The following is a 22003-nucleotide window of genomic DNA, read 5'->3' as shown; positions in this document are numbered from 1 at the left end:
TTGACAGTTGACCAACCATCTGCATCTAATTGGATACAAGTGCTGATTGGCTAACAATTTTCCGACTGGCTACTTCGGTGTTTCAATCAAGGCATGTCAGACACGAGGAGGCCAACAGGGCCACCCACTGTGCAAATTTGCACAGTGTATGGCCAGCTTTACAGTGCTGCCTCTCTTACAGTCAGCCTCACTCCACCTCCTCTATTCACAAAACATCTTTAGGGGAAGGAGTCCAGCAGTCTTTTATAGCCTCTATCAGAAGTTAGATTGTAAGCTCCAAGGAGCAGGGCCCTCCTAACCCTCTTGTATTGAACTGTATCGTTGCTGTATCGTCTCCCGTTATATTGTAAAGCACTGAGGAAACTGTTGGTGCTATATAAATCCTGTATAATAATAAAGTGACGAAGTTACAGTTCAGAAGCACAAATAGGAGACAGGGACAGAGCGTTGTCACTCCTTCATGGCAGAATCAACAGGTATTACTTTACTGAAAGCTGCAGATTTCAAAAATATTGAAAATGATTTTCAGAATTACATTAGTTTTAAAGCATATATAGAATTATAGTATTTGGTTTTGCTATCTATTCATTTAACTTTCAGTTTAGTATTACGTATCCTTTAACTGCTGGGAAATAAGGTCTTTGGCAGATCCAGAAAGTAGATAGCCAGTGCATGTTAAACAGTACTGCAGCAGTGAATGTGTCGGCCTGGAGCTGGAGTCTCATGTGCGCTCCTCTTTTCAAATTACATGCAGTTTTGCTCATTAGGAATTAGGACACTTAATAATAGCAGAGAGCGCCTTTCAAAGAGCAGTATCACTGCCTGTAATGACTTTGCCTTCAGAGCATAAAGCTTAAATAAGACATCTAATAAGACATCTCTCTCTACACCCATTAACTACTATAACTCAACAACCCAGCTTCCTTCTTAATCTATAACTGGCATGCTATTATTAAGCTCTGCTACACATAATATATCATTCAGCAGCATGAGGAGGTCAGTGTAATAAGTAGGTGAAATTAATATGTCACTCTTAAATGTTTAAAATTTCAAACCATCACTACTGCATTCAGCTAATCAGCGTGTATGTTTCCATGTTTAGCCATGGAGAATTTGTAAAATTGATTCAGCTAATAAGAATTTGCACTCCCATTTTAAGCCACTTACAGTTCAAACTGTCAAATATAGTCAGTTAAAATCTCTGCTGACATTTTAGCATGTTCACCTCCTTTATAAGGCAATCAGATTGTGACTTACAAGATGTAGTCAATCAGCACTGGCACTGCTTCCAAGGTGAGCATCAGTTATTGGGCAGGTTTGCAGATGGTGGACAGCAAAACAACCAGTAGATACAGTGTAATGGCAGTGATGGAAACAAATCAAATTAAAAATGCTATTGCAGGCATAAGGGGGATTGCTGTTAAGTGGTTGACCTGATTTAAAGCACAGGAGCCAGTTGATGGCCTTGTGACCTGGTGAGTTAGCATTAAATAGTAGCTGCTCATGGTGCCTTGCAGGGTAGGAATGGAAGATTCAAACACTGTTAGTCTTGAATGAAAACCAAGGGATGTGAGACTTTTTGTGGTGTGGAAAGCAACCCACCAAGAGCAGCATACCCAAAAGTCAAAGTGTTCCTCCAGGTCAGAGGTACCAAGGTGTAGGCCCAATGAGCCTATCCATGAAAAATAAAATTACAGAAATCAGCACAGTGAAAGCTGGAAAAAAAGGGTGATGACCTGTACATTGTCCTAGTATGTGCCCAGGCAGATAAAATGCATTCAAACTAAGAGCAATGAGAAAAGATGAGTACTGTAGAAAATAAGTAGAAAGAAATCTAAAAAGTATAGTTGCTCCGAAAAGAGTTAAAGGAAGTAATTATTACAGATCATGAGGAAGTAGGAAACGTGTTCATTGCAGATTTTTTGCACCCTCTCCATTGGTGGTAGTACTATTTTGTAGTCATAATATAACTTGCAATAAATTTGGCAAAACCAGTGTCCTTACTGACAATGACACAGAGCTTATTTATATTTACTACATGCATACTTCTGATGAAGCCACACCCATGACGTAACACGTAAGGGGCAGGGGCCGGTGATGTAAGAGTATTGTCATGTGACAACAAGCGGAGGTTAACATTCGGGAGATCAGCCTGCAATATAAATAACTGTCCGGTCCCAAGGGGGTAGCGGCATTGTGTCTGTATAACAGACTTGGTTCATGCACACAAGCTGCAGCCTCCATGGCGTCAATGCCTGGAATGTTGTGAACTTAGTGTGAGCTTAGTGTGAGCTCAGATCACTGCCGTGCACCATGGTAAGTGCACAATATACTGTAATGTGAGTGTATTGTATATTTTTTTAATAATAAATTATTGATTTTTACAGAAAACACTATGATGTTTTAATCATATTTTGGGTATTGGCCTCTTGGAATTGGTGAGAATATAAAGCCAACATCTATCGAGCAATGCAATGAATTTTGTGGTTCACTTTTTGACTGAATGTTGGGTAGGTCAAATCCATGAGGTGAACTGCTAGTGGTGGTGGACTAAGAATCACAAAGGGTGGTGGGATTACACAGAAGGTATATTGGCAGATTCAAGAACTTTACTGTGTCACTTTTTTATTTGCTGTGCAATCACGTGTATTATAGACTATTAGTTATTGTCTTTAATATCTACGCATTTGTTATTTATTAATTTCTGTTGGAGATTGGTGCAATGCTGAATTCACTCATTTCATTTAGTTATAATGTGTGATGTGGACAATATAAATTCAGTAGCAGCACAGTGCTGCACAGTATATACTGGTTGTGAAGGAATTATTATTACATGAGATTAAATTGGACCTTACCACTTCCTTAATCCCTGCCAGCCATGCTACAGGTACCTCCAGTTGCTTGCCCTGGGACCCCCAAAATCCAGGAACTGTATTAGACATACATACATGCCTCCCCTATGCTTTCCTGTTGACCACCAAAGATGAATGACAGCATTACAATCGAATAGCTTGGGCAGCAGGGTTGGGGGCAAGACCTGGTTTTGGGCACCTGAGGTCACTTTAGAAGGTAAAGTGAGCCTACAGGTTAGCAAAAAGTAATACATTCAGTATTAATGCAAATCTTACCATTCACATAGAGATTTCTTAACCAAAATATATCCAAACAATTTACATTGTGGAAAAATCCCCCCACCATCATGAAGATAACATCATATTCAATAAAATAATAGTATGGGGTACATTGCACTGCTCTTGCTAATCAATTAACTTGCCAAAAGACAGTCATTCATTAGGTCACCTGTGACATTGCTAGCAGAAAATTACTTTAAGGACGGTATAGCAAATTAGTACATTGCTTTTCTTATTTGCCTGCAATCATTTATAAAGTGAGCTCCAAGCTCACAATTTACAGTTTTACCAAGTAACATTTCTCTATAATATTGGAAAAACTTACCATGATTTGTGTGTATTCTTCTAACTTTGTATCTTCATATGGTTTGTTTGCCTTTCTTAGCAAGTCCTTAAGAAAACTCTATTTGAAACGCAAACGTTAAATAAGCAATTTAGAAATGTCAGAATTTCCGGTGAAACAGCAGAACAGTAATGGTCAGTGTATTTCCTGTAGGTGATTAACCAATTCAGTCTCAGAGCCTTTACTTTATTTAAGCATTTGGTTTTAAGTAAAGGACTTTTGTATTATGGTATTTTGTATTTATAGTCTATTTTAACATGTAATACATCCTTTTTTATTTTGGTCAGATAAGTTTTTAAAGTGTATGTAAAAGCTAAACCCTCTTATTTGTGTATAGAGTAGGGAAGAGTAAGATCCTTGGTCCTATTAGCATTGCTGTCTGTGTCACCATTGGAGATATTCATCTCTCTATCAGTACTAGGGATCAGCAACACAGAAAATTTGAATGTCCACATAAAGCAAAAAAATGGCGGTGGTAGGGGAAAGCGGAGGCAGAGTCTTCTTACAGAAACAAATGTTGCCAGGTGACAAGTGTCTAAAATGGGAATTCCCCTTACTTTGAGGAGATCTCCTCTCACTTTCTGTTGCATCTTTAGGACAGGAAGTGAAAGGAAATTTCCCCAGCAGGACAGAAAAAAAATAACCTGATGTGGTTTTAACCCTTTCCTACTTTATCCAGAACTGTAACAACATGTTTTGGCTATACATACACTTTAAATTATCAGTAGATTTTAATACACATTTTTATCTTATAGCTTTTAATAAAAAATAAATAGGCAAACATTATAAAAATAAATTTTCCAAGAAAATTTTCCCAGTGCAGCTTTGACTTAATTAGTGAGTCACTTCAAAATTCATGATATTTACTCTAGTCACATTTAAAAGATAACAGTTAAAGTATATGTAAACCCTCACCTTGTAAAACAACCCATTCAGTTTAAAATAGAAATAAAAGGCAAAACATTTGTTTATAGGAATAAAACACAAGATAAAAATACCCTTTTCCCCTGTTTTATAAGTGATCCCATACCCTCTAAGCTCCTTGTACAGTTGAGAAGAGAGAGCTGGGGGAGGAGAAACTGCACTATACTGAACTTCCCAGTATATGGCTGTGCAGGGGAGCGTGTGCGCAGAAGCCTGCTCATTGGAGGAGGACAGGCTGAGTTCCCAGCACAGCTAGAGAACTGTCTCCTGCCTAGTGTGGTCAGTTTTTATTGGGGAAAGCAGAGGGAGTGGCAGGAACACCAGGTTTTTCACACAAGGAAAGCAATGCAAAGAGACCAGGATACTTTTTCATACAAGTACATGGAACAGCAAACACATATCAGGAGTATGAAGTGTTGGGTTTACATACTCTTTAAATACAAACCTACTACACTAACGTTTACTGTATAAAGTGCATCTGTCACACTGCTCTGGTTCTCTTGATAGCCCCCTGACACTTACTTTCCCTGTGCTCCCCCACCACAGTGTTTCCAAGGGTCTGTATCTAAGTTTATTTTGAGAAAAAGGGCCTTCCCCCTCCCCTAGATAATTGAACTCAGGTATGGTGAAGGGCTGCTTAGGTACTAAACCACCATGGGAAGAAAGGAAGACATTCACAACCCCCGTCATGTTGGACGTACTTTGTATTACTAAGGGAGTAAACTTGTGAACTAGATTGTTGGGACTGCTATAGTGGTATCAGTGGGACATGTCTTATTAAGAGGACCTGTCATTTTGCTCAGAATGGGCAAGAACTGTGATGTGTATATGTACTGTATGGCTTGGCTTATTTAGGTGCATGCACCCATGCTCCTGAGGTCAGACCTGGGCTGTTTTTTCTGCCTAAACCCTGACAAGTCATAGCCCCATAACAGCTGGAGAAAGCAAAACACAGATTATTACACAAGTAAAACTGTCTGTGAGAAAGCAAAGAATATTCTTTGTTCACAGAATATTCATCACAGAGTTTTTTTTAAATTTTTTGTTCCATGAGCCAATAAATCTATTTCTTTGTACCAGTGACATTATCACAGGGGTTACAGATGAGACATCTGGGAAGGTACCATGAGTCACATCTTCCAAACCAGTACAGGGTTAATAGAGTATTTATTTTATCCTATTTGAATTGTTTATTTACTTTCAAACCTTATTTTACCGTATTTTTTCCTGTGGACCTCCCACCCTCCTTTGTATTTCTGCATCAACAGTTCACTTATAATAGTGCTTTATTGGGTGTTTTAGTGCCAGAGCTCAGCTGGTAACTCAATTCTATCAGAGATGACATCACTGGGATGTCCCATGATCATAATGCTTGAACATTTTATTTACATTGAGAAAGCCGTAAGGTTCAGCATTTGAACTGAGCACTGGACATCAGCTATCACTGTAACCAGTGGTTCTAGCACCAAACTTTACTGGATTTCCAAAACCATTTCAAGACCTTGGAGGCCTGACGCCCATACTTGACCTGCAGTATTTTTCCAATGCAAGGCCAGTATGTTTTGGATTATTGTACTTGTGTGTTGGGTTGCTATTCTAGATGAATGGCACAGCACATCATACTGTATTGTATTATATTGTATATTCCATTACTATGCTTATGGTAAATCATGGTATAACTCCTGTATAACTGGGTTATCACAATGCATGGATGTAAAACTAGCAACACTGGAACTGAAAACAATGCCTTAGAAAACTGCAAAATTCACAAAAACTATGGGGGAGATTTATTAAACTGGAGCACTCAGAATCCAGTGCAGCTGTGCATGGTAGCCAGTCAGTTTCTAACTTCAGCTTGTTTAATTAAGCTTTGACAATAAAATATGGAAGCTGACTGGTTTCCTGGTACAGCTGCCCCAGATTTTGCATGCACCAGTTTTAGAAAATCTCCCCCTATGTCTATGTTCCAATAGCTGTCCATGGGTCTCACACTTCTTGCTGGCAGATTTTGACTCTTGCCTGATAAAACGTGATTTTTGTACATGGTCAAATTGCATAGCCTATGACAACTCAACATGGCTTCCAGGCATACACCCCCTGCATAGCTTTTCCTGTTTGGTTAACCCTCTCAACTAAATATATCTACAGGTTTTCCCTGTTTGTGGTTCTAGACCTTCTGCTGGTTACTTAATTGCCTATTGAAGCACTTTGTACTTCTGATACATTGATGTAATGTTATATCTATACAAAAATTAAACCAGTATTGCATATGTTCTATTTGATGTATCCTCTAATTTTCAATACCAAATCTGAACAAGAAAACAATGTCTGGGACTGAAGTGGTTAATAAACTTAACAAATATCGAAACCTCAATGCAGTCTCAATTTTAGAACAATCCATAAAAACATAATCTGAGCTATTTATGGGTTTATGCGGCTCTGGTATCTATGCATAAGGGCCATACGCAGAAAAGACAATAAATATAACCTCTGTGTGGTCATTCCTACTGTTGTGCCAAAATATGAATTAGGTAAAGAAAAATAGATCTTTTTTTTCTACCCTTCATATGAGAGACGGAGTTAAAATGGTTGATAGGCTACACTTAAAGACCTAAGCTGCTTTGCTTTAGAGTCTACAGAAATATTTTTTTTCCAAAAATCAGAATACTTCTTAAAAATCACCTTTATCCCTCCGCAAGGGCCAGTAGAAACTATTTATACTATACTGTGTATATGCTGGCTGTGTTAAAGCAGCTCCAGTGGCAGACTTTGAAAAGGATAAACTGGTTCCAAGCCTTCATAAGCCTATTTCGAAATCTGGTTTGAACATTGTTGTGTCAATAATTACCACTTGCTGAGATTATTTTACTCTGTAATACCTATGGTGCCAAATGTATATTCTCTTTTAATTTCACCAGCAATGTATTTTTTTGAACTTTAAAAAAAAATTAATATCTAAAATATTATGTATGCTGTCTGCACCCTAGAGGCAGTATTTCATATGTTAAATAAATATTAATAAATATTACCTTAAGTTCATCATTTTCTATGAAGCCGCTGTGATCAGTGTCATATCTCCGCCAGGTCTATAAAAATAAAAAACCCAGGTGAAAAAGTCCTGTGTTGACAACAGTTCACTATAACATTTTATTTTACACCAAGTACAATATCAGCTTGAGTTCCATGTTAGGTGGAACCATGATTTAAAGAGACCCTATTACTGTACCCATTCAGGGCAAAGGGACAGATTTTATTGCTACTCCACCCCCTAGCCCACTGCTATGTTTCCCCAGGTGTTTACAATCTTTATTGTCGTAAAGAGCTCTGTAAGCTTTTGTATGCTGTAGTGATGTAGAAGCCAGTGGGAAGGTCCACAGGAGACATACTATCTGACATACCCAAAATAGTCAACTAGCAGCCCAGCTCTTCAAGACAGAAGGAATTTGACACACTGCCCCCTAGAAAGGTAAGTATACAACCATACAGGAAATCCCAAACAAGCCCCCAGATACTCCCAGAGGGGCCACAGTTGATTTTTCACAGGTTCTTCCCAAACAATGCAAGGCAGCCAGGTGCACAGCTACAGTCCATCCACTCTGGCTCAATAAACAGTTTAGGGGTGTCTTTTTTTTTTTTTTGTTACTAGAACTTGGGAGGGGGGATTGAGAGTGGTGCAGGAACTCCAAAACATGATATATGAGGGGCGGCTGAAAACTTCTCGGCCTACCCATGAAGCATTTGTCTTAGCCCAATTTTATTTTTGCTACTCATAGTACATATCTTTGCAAGGTTCCATACCAAATTTCTCACAAATAGCTTTTTCTTTGTTTCAGTTATTGAAGACTGAAGCGCAGAAGGTCATCATTGTCTGAAAGATTGAGAAAGTGAGCAAACGTGTTGTTATCCAACACCTGCTGAAAAAGGGAATGAGTGGACAGGACATCCACAAGGACATGATGGAAACATTAGGGGAGGATGCCCTTTCCTATTCCACCATTAAAAAGTGGGAGGGGGAATTTCAAGGGGGGGAACCCCTCTGTCCAAGATGCCCCTCGCAGTGGAAGGCCAGCAACTGCCTGACACACGCCTGTTTGCCATTACAACATCCTGGATTGCTGGGATGTTTTACTCTGTACAGGCAGTTGCTGGCCTTCCACTGTGAGGGGCATCTTGGACAGAGGGGTCCCCCACTTGAATTCTGCCACCCACTTTTTAACAGTGGAATAGGAAGGGGCATCCTCCCCTAATGTTTCTATCATGTCCTTGTGGATGTCCTGTCTACTTATTCCCTTTTTCATCAGGTATTGGATAACAACACGTTTGCTCACTTTCTCAATCTTTCAGACAATGATGACCTTCTGCGCTTCAGTCTTCAATAACTGAAACAAAGAAAAAGCTATTTGTGAGAAATTTGGTATGGAACCTTGCAAAGATATGTACTATGAGTAGCAAAAATAAAATTGGGCTAATATGAATGCTTCATGGGTAGGCCGAGAACTTTTCAGTCGCCCCTCGTGTTGCTAGTAATGGACAACTCTCACTTAGCAGCAGTAACACTTCTATAGGTAGACTTAAAGAGGAGTTCCAGCTGAAAAAAAAAAAGTCAGCAGCTAGAAAAACTGTAGATGCTGACTTTTAAAATACAGCCACTTACCTGTCCCTTGGTCCAGCGGTGTCCTCACCACTGCTGGTTTCACCAGCCATCTTTTCTCCCTGGTGCATCTTTAGTGTGGGCACCCCACTGTGACAGCTTGTGGCTTCACAGCCGGGTGCTCACTGTGCATTGTGAATGGCCCTGTAGTCTTCTGGAACCTGTCATGTGTTCCAGAAGACTACAGGGACGGAGGACAACTTCCGCTTCCGATCACCTAGGTGGTCGTAGTGGAAGTGGGAGCGGGTACTTGTCAAATGTGGGTATCTGCTCCCCCCCCGCTCCCCAAAGGTGCCAATCCTTAATGGGGAGCGAGGGACAAAGCATTAAAGCAGAACTTCCCCTTTTGGGTGGAACTCCGCTTTAAATAGTATACAGTTCACAGCTGGGAACCACGAAGCAGAATAAGCATAAAGTCAGCTTGAGTAGAATATGGTTCACAGCTAGGGACCATGATCCAGCTATAATGCAGATAAAGAGGTTCTACTCACAAGGTCCTGGCAATGGTCAGCCCAGAGGTGCAGCTTTCAGCAAGGTAATATAGCCTCCAGTTCAGAAATGGAGGGTCCAGGGATAATCAATCCCTCTTCCTCTCAACATGCAGATCCATCCCCACAGGGGGAAAAAGACAATCCTCTCAGGATGGTAGACTATTTAACAGTAACCCAGTCACCATCTGGGAACACCTCCCCAGGGCTAAACCCCACTAAATATTAAGACAGGGTATTTGAATTCTCCCTCCCTAAACTCTAGAGGTAAGGAGAAGCAATCAATCTCACATGCCTGTGAAGCCGCAACCAGACCAAACTAAACAATCCCTGCTCCTGTGATTGCAACAGAAGTCTGAAAACTAAATTTACCTGACAGCCGAACTGGCAGGGTATTATACAGGTTACTTTTGTTTATTTTACATTTTTCTCTAGGTTGACAGATTTGCTATAACCCTCCTCAACCTATCTATAGTCCTATTAGCTGCACAGAATTCACTGTAAGGCATTCACTGTGCAGAAGTAAAGTAAACTGACTGGCAGCATCACCAGTTATTTATTACAGAGAAAAAAAATGCTGGAGGTAAAATTTAGATTTCTGTTAACTTGCTGGGATTTTTAACCCGATGCATTTTAACTTTTATTACAGTTTTACGTGATTGAGAATTGGTATTCAAGGAACATTAGGGATAATTTATCAAACCAACAATATGAAAATACATTTTCCTTTTTTATTTTTAAGTTAGAATATATTAATGTAAGTAGATATGTGAACCAAACATAGAAACAATATTACAGTAATAATATCCAGAAGGATGTTTAATTTAACTTGATAAAATACAAGCCATAGAGATAAATGCAAATTGTTAGGCAAAAGTACTTTCATACAAGAAGCAAAGTTGGCTGCCAAAGCAAACTACAGGGCAAAATAAGTAATACAGTTTTCCCTAGTTCCATGGATGAATAGCTACATAGCACACAGTTCTGTAATACCTGCATGAATTCTTCACTTGACTTCAGCTGCTGTCTGAAGAACAACAAGAAGTTCTCTTCAGTCGGTAAGATCTGGGCGAGCTGGAAAAGGGCAGATAATGGAAATGAGATGCATATATTACCAGGTAGCCTTCATTTTACAAGCACAAATGTGTGTATGCCGGTATGTAGTTAAATCAAAGCTTTGCTCACAAAGGGTGTTTTCTTCCCCATCTTGCTTTGAAGTTAGTAAATATAGTAATAAATAAATAAACAAATCTCCAAACAGGGCTAACTGTAGAGTGAATATTTACCTTTCCCACTGCCTGTGTCACCAGAAGGCCACCCCATTCATGAGAAATCCTCAGATGAAGTCCACAAGTCAATTGACACTTCCAGGCGTGTTACAGGACACAGTAGTAATATGGGAGATGGTGAGAGGAACCACTGAATGATGTGGTTCACTAACAAGATAGACACTCCTAGATGTGTTTATTTCCCAGCAGACATCAGCAATGGATTTCTCTCGTAGGGACCAGTGTTTTGGCAGAATGGGTATTTAGAAAGGCAAGCAATTACTATGTTCTTTTGTAGCCAGCAACCCTCTTCTGAGATTTTTGTTTGTACCGAAAATATCACTTTAAGAAGATCAAGAGGCTATTGGAAAATCTACAGGTAAAGTAAAAAAAACTAGCTTGCAACAACCAAGTTTCCTCCATACTTCTAGATGTTTATGATACATATAGTGTTGGTGTCACCTGGTGCGGTAACATTTGGTGACACCCCCTCTGACGTTCCCCGCAGGATGGATTGGATCTGCGGATTGAGCATAATGGATTGGAGTCTAATCCATTATCCTCCCCAATCCGCAGATCCGATCCATCCTGCGGGGATCTTCGGCTTGCAACCTAACTGATCTCTCCACCAGCTCCACAAAAAGGTAAGTTTTAAAGTAAGCCCCCCTCTCTCTGCCTCCTCTCTCTCTCTCTCTCTGCCTTCTCTCTCTGCCCTCTTTCCCCCCTCCCTTCTCCCTTTACCTACTTCATGAAGCTGCAGTGCTGTCCCCAGGGTCCGGGGATTACACACTGACCTTCTGCATACTCTGCCCACGCCTCCAGCTCTCCGACTTCAGCATCCGTGGCAGGGATGTGGATCCGCCCCTCTGCTGAAACTCCAAGAAGGAGAGGTGTTCAAAGTGCCTGCCTCACTGTCCGTCCCCTCATGGGGCCATGTAGTGACCCCGGGCCCTTGGGCAGTGCCTGAACGGTCAGTCCACCCCTGGTGGAGCGGGTCCGGTGTCACCCCGTGGAGAATGTGTCACCCGGTGCGGAGCACACCCCCTGCACCTGCCTAGAGACCCACCTGGATACATAGTATCTGCCTTATTCAGTAAGTTTTACTTTTAGATCACTTAAAGTGTGGAGATGGAGTGTGGAGTTTTCAAGGTACACAGTAAACAATTGAGGCCACTTTCACGCCTCTGCACCAATGCAGTCATTAATGTGTTGGGGTGCCATCCATTATAAATGGCACACCATTGCACCAAGGCAACATACCTGTGTTACAGCACAAAGCATGGTAACACACTATCATGCATTACAGTTCACTGCTGAACTGCATTGGGAAAAAAAAGGTTCAGGACCAATTTATTGTGCACTATGGTGCATTGACAGCCCAATAGGCTGACCTAATGCAACGCACATTGCTGCAAAAGGTAAAAAGGGGTCCTTAAAATATGTTACAGTAAAGGTAACCTTGGGAGAAGATTTGTTGAAGCAGTACTATTTGCCTAAGTTTTTCTGTTTTTTTTTCAGTGCCCTAATGCCCTTTGGAGAAAACTCAGCTTAGAATAAATGTTACTCCTTAACAATCAGCCTTTATTAAAGTATTGCAGCAAAGAAAATGCTCTTTGAAATAAAATTGTGCCAGATTATTGCACCTCTTAATCTTAATTAAAGAGCATCTTCGGTCCCCCCAAAAACAAATACTGTAGTTGCTGACTCTTTATAGAAGGACACTTTCCTGTTCAGGGATCCAGCTCTGTCCTCACCTGGGCTGGTTTTTGGGTCCTCGGCATGTTTACTGAGGGAAGTTGACTGCAACTCCTTGTGGCTTCACAGCCAGCTTTCCACTGTGCATATGCGAGCCGCCCTGCGCTTTGCGAATGGTTCCGCAGGCTTCTGGGACCTGTGATGTGCCCCAGAACGCTGCTGGCAAAGAAATGAAGGGGCCGCACTTCCACTTGGGTCGCCTAGGTGATCCGAGCAGAAGTAAGAGTGGATATCTGTCAAACCCAGCTACCCACTCCCCTCACAAAAAAGTAACAGTGTCCAAAAGTGGTAGAGGAGGGAAGGAGGAGGGGGGAAATTGAACTTTCCCTTTTGGGTGAAGTTCTGCTTTAAGTTTTTAAGTTAGTAAAAGCATTCTGTAATCTTCCTGAGTCTATGAAATATATAAATCTGCAAACCACCTGGAAGAACATTACCTGCTTGCCGTTCATGGCTTCTGTGATTTGCAAGTTAAACACAATATGCAGTTGCTGAAGTCAAGTAGCTTAACAGTGCATCCATCATTTGCATAGATGGCCCAAGGGCAACCAGTTAGAGGTTTGGATTTCACTACCCACGGTTTTTAGGGGGAGAATGAAATTCTAATTTCTCCAGTTTTTAAGGATATTGAATGTTATAAAACTAGCTATGAGAGCAGGAATGCCTTCTGTTTTCAGAAAGTTCTGCTGAGATCCATTGAAAACTAATGACCATATGCCCTCATTTATCACATTGTAGACTGAGAAGTGAATGTTAAAAAACAGCTACAGGCGACACATATGGAAAACACCTCTCCTTCACTTATGTATTCCTATGAAAGTCATAAAATCATTTTATATTCAGATTCTGTAATTATATACAATGTGTTTTTATACTGATCAGCAACATGCCAGCTAGATGCTGAAATCAAGCTTTCAGAAATATCTGCTCTGTAAGCTGATGGCCAGAATGGGTAGATACTTAACATGATGCAGCTAGTGGGATGATGTTCAATAATATTCCAAAAACAAAAACTCAAAAAATCAAATGGAAGAGATATTGAAGGAGTCTGCAAAGACCCAGACCCTGAAAGTATTGTCACTGTGTTGCATATAGCATTTATCTCCATAATCTACTTAATAATTAATTTTTTGTGTTTATATCCAACCAGCAGGTACAACCTTTGGCTAATGTTCACATATTCTCTTTATCTCCATTCCTTCTATTAAAAAAAGATGCTGTTTACAGGTCTCAATGGCTCAAGCTGAAATGTACACGCACAAGTTAATGAGTCAGAACAGTGACTCCCTCTTGTCCCTCACCATACAGCTATCTCTGAGGCTGAAAAAATGACTACTGTAGTTTATTAGACAACCCACAGTACTCTAGAACTTTAAGACGAGTATGTACACAGTCATATGAAAAAGTAAGCACATCCCATGGATACTGTTGACTTTTCAACATGTTTGAAAAGACATTACATTTTTATTCTACAGATAAAGGTGATGTACATAAAAAAATAATAAAACAAACTTATCAATAAATGTTATGGAAATATAAGTACATCCTTGGCATCAGAAACTGGTATTGCCCCCTTTAGCAGAAATGATGTCCTGTGAGCATTTTGTATAACTGCCCACCAGTCTCTGACATGGATATCTCTGACCACTTCTCCATGGAAAATTCCTTCAGTTGCAAGATGTTAGTGGGATTCCTTGCATGAGCTGCCCATTTTAAAATCCCCCTGCCAAATTTCAATAAGTCAGAGTTTTGACTAGAGCACTTTACAGTCATCCATTTTTTCTTTTTGAACCATTCCTTGGTGTGGTGGATGAACTGGTACAATCTCTTTCTGATTGTAGATGCATTTACTTTGACCCCCAACATTTGTAATAGTTACCTGAACACCCCAGAAATAATATTTGGGGTTCTTGGACACCCAGCTTTTTGGTTACATTTCCTGGGACAGCCAACCCATATGTAATAAAAATATATTTTAAATATATTTTAAAAATATTCTTCCCAAATATATTGACATATATTTGAAATACTACAATTTTGGCCATATTCAATATATTTTAAAATATATAAAAAAAAAATTATATATATATATATATATATATATATATATATATATATATACACACATACACTGTATGTTGAAATGTGTTTTTATTACAAAATATATGAAAAATATTTTTAAAAGTACATGTCAAACATACTGTATGTCTTTAAAAATGCAAATCTATATTTTTGGAATACATTTACAAATATATGTAAAAATATATGTTAAAATTAGTTTTTTATATGTTAAAAAAAATCTGAAGAATATATTTTAAAAAAATATATTTTTAAAAATATATTTCATATATATTGTAATATATAAAAAATGCATTTCAATATGCAGTATATACAGTATATTGTAAATGCATTCCAAAAAAGTAGATTTATATTTTTAAAGACATACAGTATATTTGAAAATTTATTTTGTAATAAAAATGCATTTCAACATACAGTATATATATATATAGCGTTTCAATTATATGTCAATATATTTTGGAAGAATATTTTTAAAATATATTTCAAATATATTTTTCTTCCATGTGGGAATCCTTTAGGATGAGTTAAATACAGGGTATTTGTTTTACTTTACAAGCACTTTGGCAGGTAAAACCGTTGCAAATAGATGTAGAATCGATTCATGAAGTCAGTCAATGAAAAAAAAGAAACTAAAAATACAGATTCTCAGCCAAATTAAGTTAATGAATCAATCTCTTTACTCATTCCGACATCTACCAGGTGTCCAAAATGAAATAAGGCCTTAAGGACTGAGCCATTTATGAGGTGCTTGCTGTTCCATAACATTAGGATGGAGAGGCACTATCCACAGCATCTCCGCTTCACTTTATCGATTTTATCGACGTAAAGGGTTGACCAGAAAGTCAAAGCTCTCAAATAAGCCACTTGGTAATATTGAGTTGTATTGGAAAGGCTAAGCTGCCCTGGCTGCAAGAAGTGTATAGAACCAATTAGGAAAGCCTGTATCGTTTATATTTCCAAATAAAGTTCAGTAGGTCATTTTGTATCTTTTTAAGATGGAAAGTACATACAGGGATTAGCAAAGTCTCAGAAAGCTATTTTTAAGGTCACTGTGCAACTGAGGAAGGAAATGTGATGGGCTTTCCACTGGGATAGGGAGTTTCTAATGCCATGATATAAGGGGAAAATTTCTCTTTGTAGAGTGCTTCATAAGTGGGTAAGTAAAGGAAAGAAATGCCCAAGTGACTTTACTGAGTCATGCTTACAAGTTAAAAATATTACATTTTATTAAAAATGAACTCTCAAAAAATCACTGAAAACAGACACATAGATCATGATCAACAACACAATACATCAAAACCTAAAATACAGGTTCAGATGAGAAAGCATTTAGCATGATCACCGCATTGACATAAATCAAGATTTGAAACCAATCCCGACACCTTTCGTGAAGCAGTGCTCACTTCTTCAGGAACATAAACAGTCATGGGCGCAGTGACTATGGAGAGACCAGGTCAGTAGTGAAAAAAAAATAGATGACCTGGTCTCGCTGTAAACACCACACCCATGACTGTTTATGTTTCCTGAAGAAGTGAACACTGCTTTACATGAGTTAAAGTGAAACTTCACTTTCTCAGTCAACATTGACTATTTCGAATCCTCATGCTGCTAACATTAGTGAATAGATAGGAAAGTGTATCATATTTACTTGTTGTAACATTTGTTTTTTACATTTCTTCCGTTACATCCTGGTTTCCATGACTAGCCAAATGATGTCATCCATCCCTGTAGTCTTCAGGAGGGAGGAGGGGCTTTCTCAGCTAAACACACCCTCCTGCCTGAGCTAAGGGCAGATAGAATCCAGGAAGTAAATGTTACATTAATCATCTGCCCTTACTCAAGATGGCCACAGCCAGAAATGCCAGTGGGTGTTTTTCTAAGTGTTTTTTTTCAGCAAAATAAAGCATGGAGACATGGATAGATAGGGGAGATTTCTTTGAATTTTAAATTGAAATAATTATGCTTTTGGTTTGTGGTGCTCAGATATAGTGTAGTTCCGCTTTAAGGTGAGAAGTACATCATCTAGAAAAAGAGAAATCCTAAACTCTTATTTCTAACTAGGATTCTATGAATGGATCCTGGGTACTTTTTAACGATAGCACAACAAGTGAATAATTCTGGTTATCTTGCCAATTCTGAGTCTTCCCAATTACTTATAACAACAAAGCCCGGAAAAAGTGGAAGATCTCTGAGGCCCTAAAACACATTTGTCGTTTTATGTTTTCCTGTTATGAATTTGTACCAACAATTGAAGATTTAAACTCCTAGAAGTTCTGTTTGGCACTCTCACTCGACATTGTATACAGCATTCAAAAACTAAATTCTAAAGCAGCCAATACATTTTTATTTATTTATTTCAGGTACTTATATAGTCCTGTCAATTTACGCAGCGCTTTACATACATATATTATTATTATTATACAAGATTTATATTGCACCAACAGTTTGCTCAGCGCTTTACAATATAAAGGGAGACAATACAGCAACAATACAGTTCAATACAAGAAGGTTAGGAGGGCCTGATCCTGGGAGCTTACAATCTAAGAGATATTGTACATTCACATCAGTCCCTAACCCTCAAGGAACGTACAATCTAAGGTCCCTAACGCACATTCATACATACACATACTAGGACCAATATAGACAGGATCCAATTAACCTACCATCATGCCTTTGCAGGGTGGGAGGAAACCATAGACCCACACAGGCAATACATCAGTCTCAATTCCCCCATTCAGACACTCGATGTGGATGGGGAATCCTCCCGCTGAACTATTGTATTCTAACAAACTTCCCCACCACCAATTCACAGATCAGCGTCCCAGGCTACATCCAGCAGCGCTGATTGAGTAAGGAAAATTCAACAGGGTAGTTGAACAGAAGTCAATTGGTAGATTGATTTCTGTACAACCACATCCACAATGCATTGATTGAAATTTAGTCTGTCTCTGCTGATCCGGCTGATATTTCGATCCATGTACATGTTATCCCTGGGCCTGCCTGGGTTTCCTCCTGGTACTCTAGTTTCCTCCCTCTTTCCAAAGAAATGCTTGTAGGTTAATTGGATCCTGTCAAAATTGGGTCTACTATGTGTATGCATGAATATAAATTAGGGACTGATGTGAATGTACAATCTATATATTGTATGTAAATCACTGCGTAAATTGATGGCGCTATATAAGTACCTATAATAATAATAATAATAGTATCACCATGTAAACTTCATAGACTTCATAAATCTCCTTACTTCTCTCCAGATGTCATAATCATGAAAAAGTAAGAGATATACTCCAATGGGACAGTAACCAATAATCTACGCTTTAATAAATAAGTAATATTAATAATAACTAGAAAAGCTACAATTTCTGGGGAAATTGTGTGAAGTGTTCTTGCCTCCACCAGTAGTCTACAACTGGAGTGGGCGGAGTAACTGGGTGGAGTGGCTTGAGTAACTGTTGTGTGGTTGGAGTGGTTGGAGTAACTGTGAAAAGGTTGGACTGGGCAGAGTAACTTTATGGAGTGGGCAGAGTAACTGTGTGGAGTGTTTGGAGTGAGTAAAGATAGTAAATATTACACTAACTAATTGATTGATCAAATTTAAAAAGTGCACATGGCAAGCTTGATAGAGTGAGAAATGCATTTCAACTTTTAATTATTTATATAGCACATTTAATTGCAATGTTGTTGCCCAAAGTGCTTCACAGTTACATTAAAACATACATTTATAAAAACATTAGCAGCATTATCACCTCAAATACTCTCTACTGTAGAAAACTTATTTCCAAACCTTTAACCAGAAGCCGGCCAAACTGTCACGAATTCAAAATTAGATTTCAAATAGGGCAGAGAAGAGCAGTTAAAAACAAACTGCTCCAAATTGCTGACTTCACTGGCGTCTTCAAATGGTCGTAGTTTTAAAAACTATAAATCCTACAGTGAAGAGCTTTATATTGTGAGAAGCACAAGACCCAGACCTACATTTTGATGCATAGTATGTCTCTGAAATATTAATAATGAAGGCACAGTCACAGTTTAGAAATTGCCCTTCAAATTTGAGGTGGCTAGAGTGGAGTTTCAATAAATGTCAATGGGCGGCGTGAGTTGCAAACAAATGGTCATATTGTGAAAACTATCAGGACTATGGCTTAGCCGTGGCAGCAGGGATAGCTGAACGTTTTGATATAAGATTTGCGTAGGTGGGCTTGAAAATGAGGGAGTGATGGCAGCTTAGAAATCATGTCCTGATTTTTCAGCTCACACTCTAGCTTTTGTCAGCTCCCACTCTAGTTTAGAACATTCCGCCATTCATTCCTATGGGACCAATTTCACCACAAAAACGCCGATATTTTGTGAACCATTCAGCGAAACGTTCCACAAAGTAATAGCACACCAATCAGGAACAATCCGCATGTTTCTGCATATTACTGTCTATGTAGTGTAAAAACTGTGGGAGGAGTTAGGGTGGTAAATTTGGCTATAATAATAAGAATATATATGTGAGATAACAGTAAGTGGTCTTGCCATGCAAGAACACCTAATAATGCATGACTGGCCTTAGTCTTCCCCATTCTTCTAACAACAGTGGTATTGCTCTAACAAAGTTGTCCTTGGAACAAGTCATAGAGAATCTCCACAATGGAGCTACAGACAGCAATAAAAACCTGAATGACTACAGTTTCACTTTGGAAATGAGGAACAGCGGCAATTACACAAATCTGGTTATTATAGGCCTGTACGTCTTTTGTGTAAATCTGCAAAACGTGAACAAGCTCATTTGAATACATTCCAACAAATACCAACTTAATCTAGCCTGTCATAACTATTTGCACATTATTTGCACACACTTAATGAAATGTGCTGCATTTGTATACTATATATTTGAAATATAATGCCCTTCAGTGTAAACATGTTACGTCAATATGTTTATGAGTTCTAAATTAATAAGAAGACAGTGATCCCTGGGAAATGGTATGAATCAGAGCATCATTTAACTAATGGCTCACAAACCAAATCAGGTTAAGAGGAATTTTTGATGGGTTAAAAGTTCATATTTTAAAAGAAAAGTTCCATGGCCTTTACATGGTGCTTAGTAAGTGGTGTTATCACAGATGTGTTCTAAGACTCCTGAGCTGGGAATTAATACTGGTCACTGGACGTTCAGCATGGCACCTCATGCTGCATTCGGCACACATGAATGATACAACCTTTATCGGAACCTTCCAACCTTCTGTCGCCAACCACATTATTTGATTACCAGAGTGAAGGTGCTCTTTGCAGGATGTTGTTTGATTCATATGCAAAGCTCCACCTCAGTACTAGGATGTAAAGAAGGCACCATGTTGTAAGCATGTACAGTATCTCACAGATGTGAGTCCACCCCTCACATACAGTCATGGCCGAAATTGTTGGCACCCTTGATATTTCTCCAGGAAATCATGTATTTCTCACGAAACGTATTGCATTAACACATGTTTTGCTATACACGTTTATTCCCTTTGTGTGTATTGGGACAAAACAAAAAAAGGGATGAAAGAAAGCAAATTCGACATAATGTCACACAAACCTCCAAAAATGGGCTGGACAAAAGTATTGGCACCCTTTCACAACTGCGGATAAATAAGAATGTTACAAGCATGTGATGCTCCTGTAAACTCACCTGGGGCAAGTAACAGGTGTGGGCAATATAGAAATCACACCTGAAAGCAGATAAAAAGGAGAGACGTTCACTTAACCTTTGCATTGTGTGTCTGTCTGTGCCACACTAAGCATGGACAACAGAAAGAGGAGACGAGAACTGTCTGAGGACCTGAGAACCAAAATTGTGGCAAAATATCAACAATCTCAAGGTTACAAGTCCATCTCCAGAGAACTAGATTTGCCTTTGTCCACAGTGCGCAACATTATCAAGAAGTTTGCAACCCATGGCACTGTAGCTAATCTCCCTGGTCGTGGACGGATGAGGAAAATTGATGAAAGATTGCAACGCAGAATAGTCCGGATGGTGGATAAGCAGCCCCAAACATGTTCCAAAGACATTCAAGCTGTCCTGCAGGCTCAGGGAGCATCAGTGTCAGCGCGAACTATCCGTCGACATTTAAATGAAATGAAACGCTATGGCAGGAGACCCAGGAGGACCCCACTGCTGACACAGAGACATAAAAAAGCAAGACTACAGTTTGCCAAAATGTACTTGAGTAAGCCAAAAGCCTTCTGGGAAAACGTCTTGTGGACAGATGAGACCAAGATAGAGCTTTTCGGTAAAGCACATCATTCTACTGTTTACCGAAAACGGAATGAGGCCTACAAAGAACAAAACACAGTACCTACGGTAAAATATGGTGGAGGTTCAATGATGTTTTGGGGTTGTTTTGCTGCCTCTGGCACTGGGTGCCTTGACTGTGTGCAAGGCATCATGAAATCTGAGGATTACCAAAGGATTTTGGGTCGCACTGTAGGGCCCAGTGTCAGAAAGCTGGGTTTGCGTCCAAGATCCTGGGTCTTCCAGCAGGACAATGACCCCAAACATACGTCAAAAAGCACTCAGAAATGGATGGCAAAGAAGCGCTGGAGAGTTCTGAAGTGGCCAGCAATGAGCCCAGATCTAAATCCCATTGAACACCTGTGGAGAGATCTTAAAATTGCTGTTGGGAAAAGGTGTCCTTCCAATAAGAGAGACCTGGAGCTGTTTGCAAAGGAAGAGTGGTCCAAAATTCCGGGTGAGAGGTGTCAGAAGCTTATTGATGGTTATAGGAAGCGACTGATTTCAGTTATGTTTTCCAAAGGGTGTGCAACCAAATATTAAGTTAAGGGTGCCAATACTTTTGTCCAGCCCATTTTTGGGGTTTTGTGTGACATTATGTCATATTTGCTTTTCTGCCTCTGTTTTATATTTGTTCCAATACATACAAAGGGAATAAACATGTGTATAGCAAAACATGTGTTAATGCAATACCTTTTTTGTGTGAAATACTTGATTTTCAGGAAAAATATCAAGGGTGCCAACAATTTCGGCCATGACTGTATTTGTCAATATTTGATTCTATCTTTTCATGTGACAACACTGAAGAAATGAGACTTTGCTACAATGAAACGTAGTGAGTGTACAGCTGTATAACAGTGTACATTTGCTGTTCCCTCAAAATAACTCAACACACAGCCATTAATGTATAAACTGCTGGCAATAAAAGTGAGTACACTCCTAAGTGAAAATGTCCAAAATGGGCCCAAAGTGTCAATATTTTGTGTGGCCACCATTATTTTCCAGCACTGCCTTAATCCTCTTGGGCATGGAGTTCACCAGAGCTTCACAGGTTGCCATTGGAGTCCTCTTCCACTCCTCCATGACGACATCACGGAACTGGTGGATG

The 22003-nt window shown here is 39.3% G+C and overlaps 1 protein-coding gene across 1 annotated transcript in view; it reads right to left on the bottom strand.

Moving 5' to 3' along the window:
* CALB1 (calbindin 1) overlaps positions 1–22003 on the bottom strand; it is a 122927-nt gene that overhangs the window by 34490 nt on the left and 66434 nt on the right. The window contains exons 4-6 of the mRNA XM_089679689.1: positions 10531–10611; positions 7428–7484; positions 3457–3534 (exon numbers count right to left, since the gene is read on the bottom strand). Coding sequence (XP_089535815.1) covers positions 3457–3534; positions 7428–7484; positions 10531–10611 — 216 coding nt within the window. The remainder of the gene's footprint in view (positions 1–3456; positions 3535–7427; positions 7485–10530; positions 10612–22003) is intronic.

The sequence above is a fragment of the Staurois parvus genome, unplaced genomic scaffold, assembly GCF_062004578.1.
Source record: "Staurois parvus isolate SC_StPar_1 unplaced genomic scaffold, SC_StPar_1.0 ptg000230l, whole genome shotgun sequence".
Classification (NCBI taxonomy): Eukaryota; Metazoa; Chordata; class Amphibia; order Anura; family Ranidae; genus Staurois; species Staurois parvus.
The sequence above is the reverse complement of the archived record's forward strand: the minus strand, read 5'-3'. Positions and strand labels throughout refer to the sequence as shown.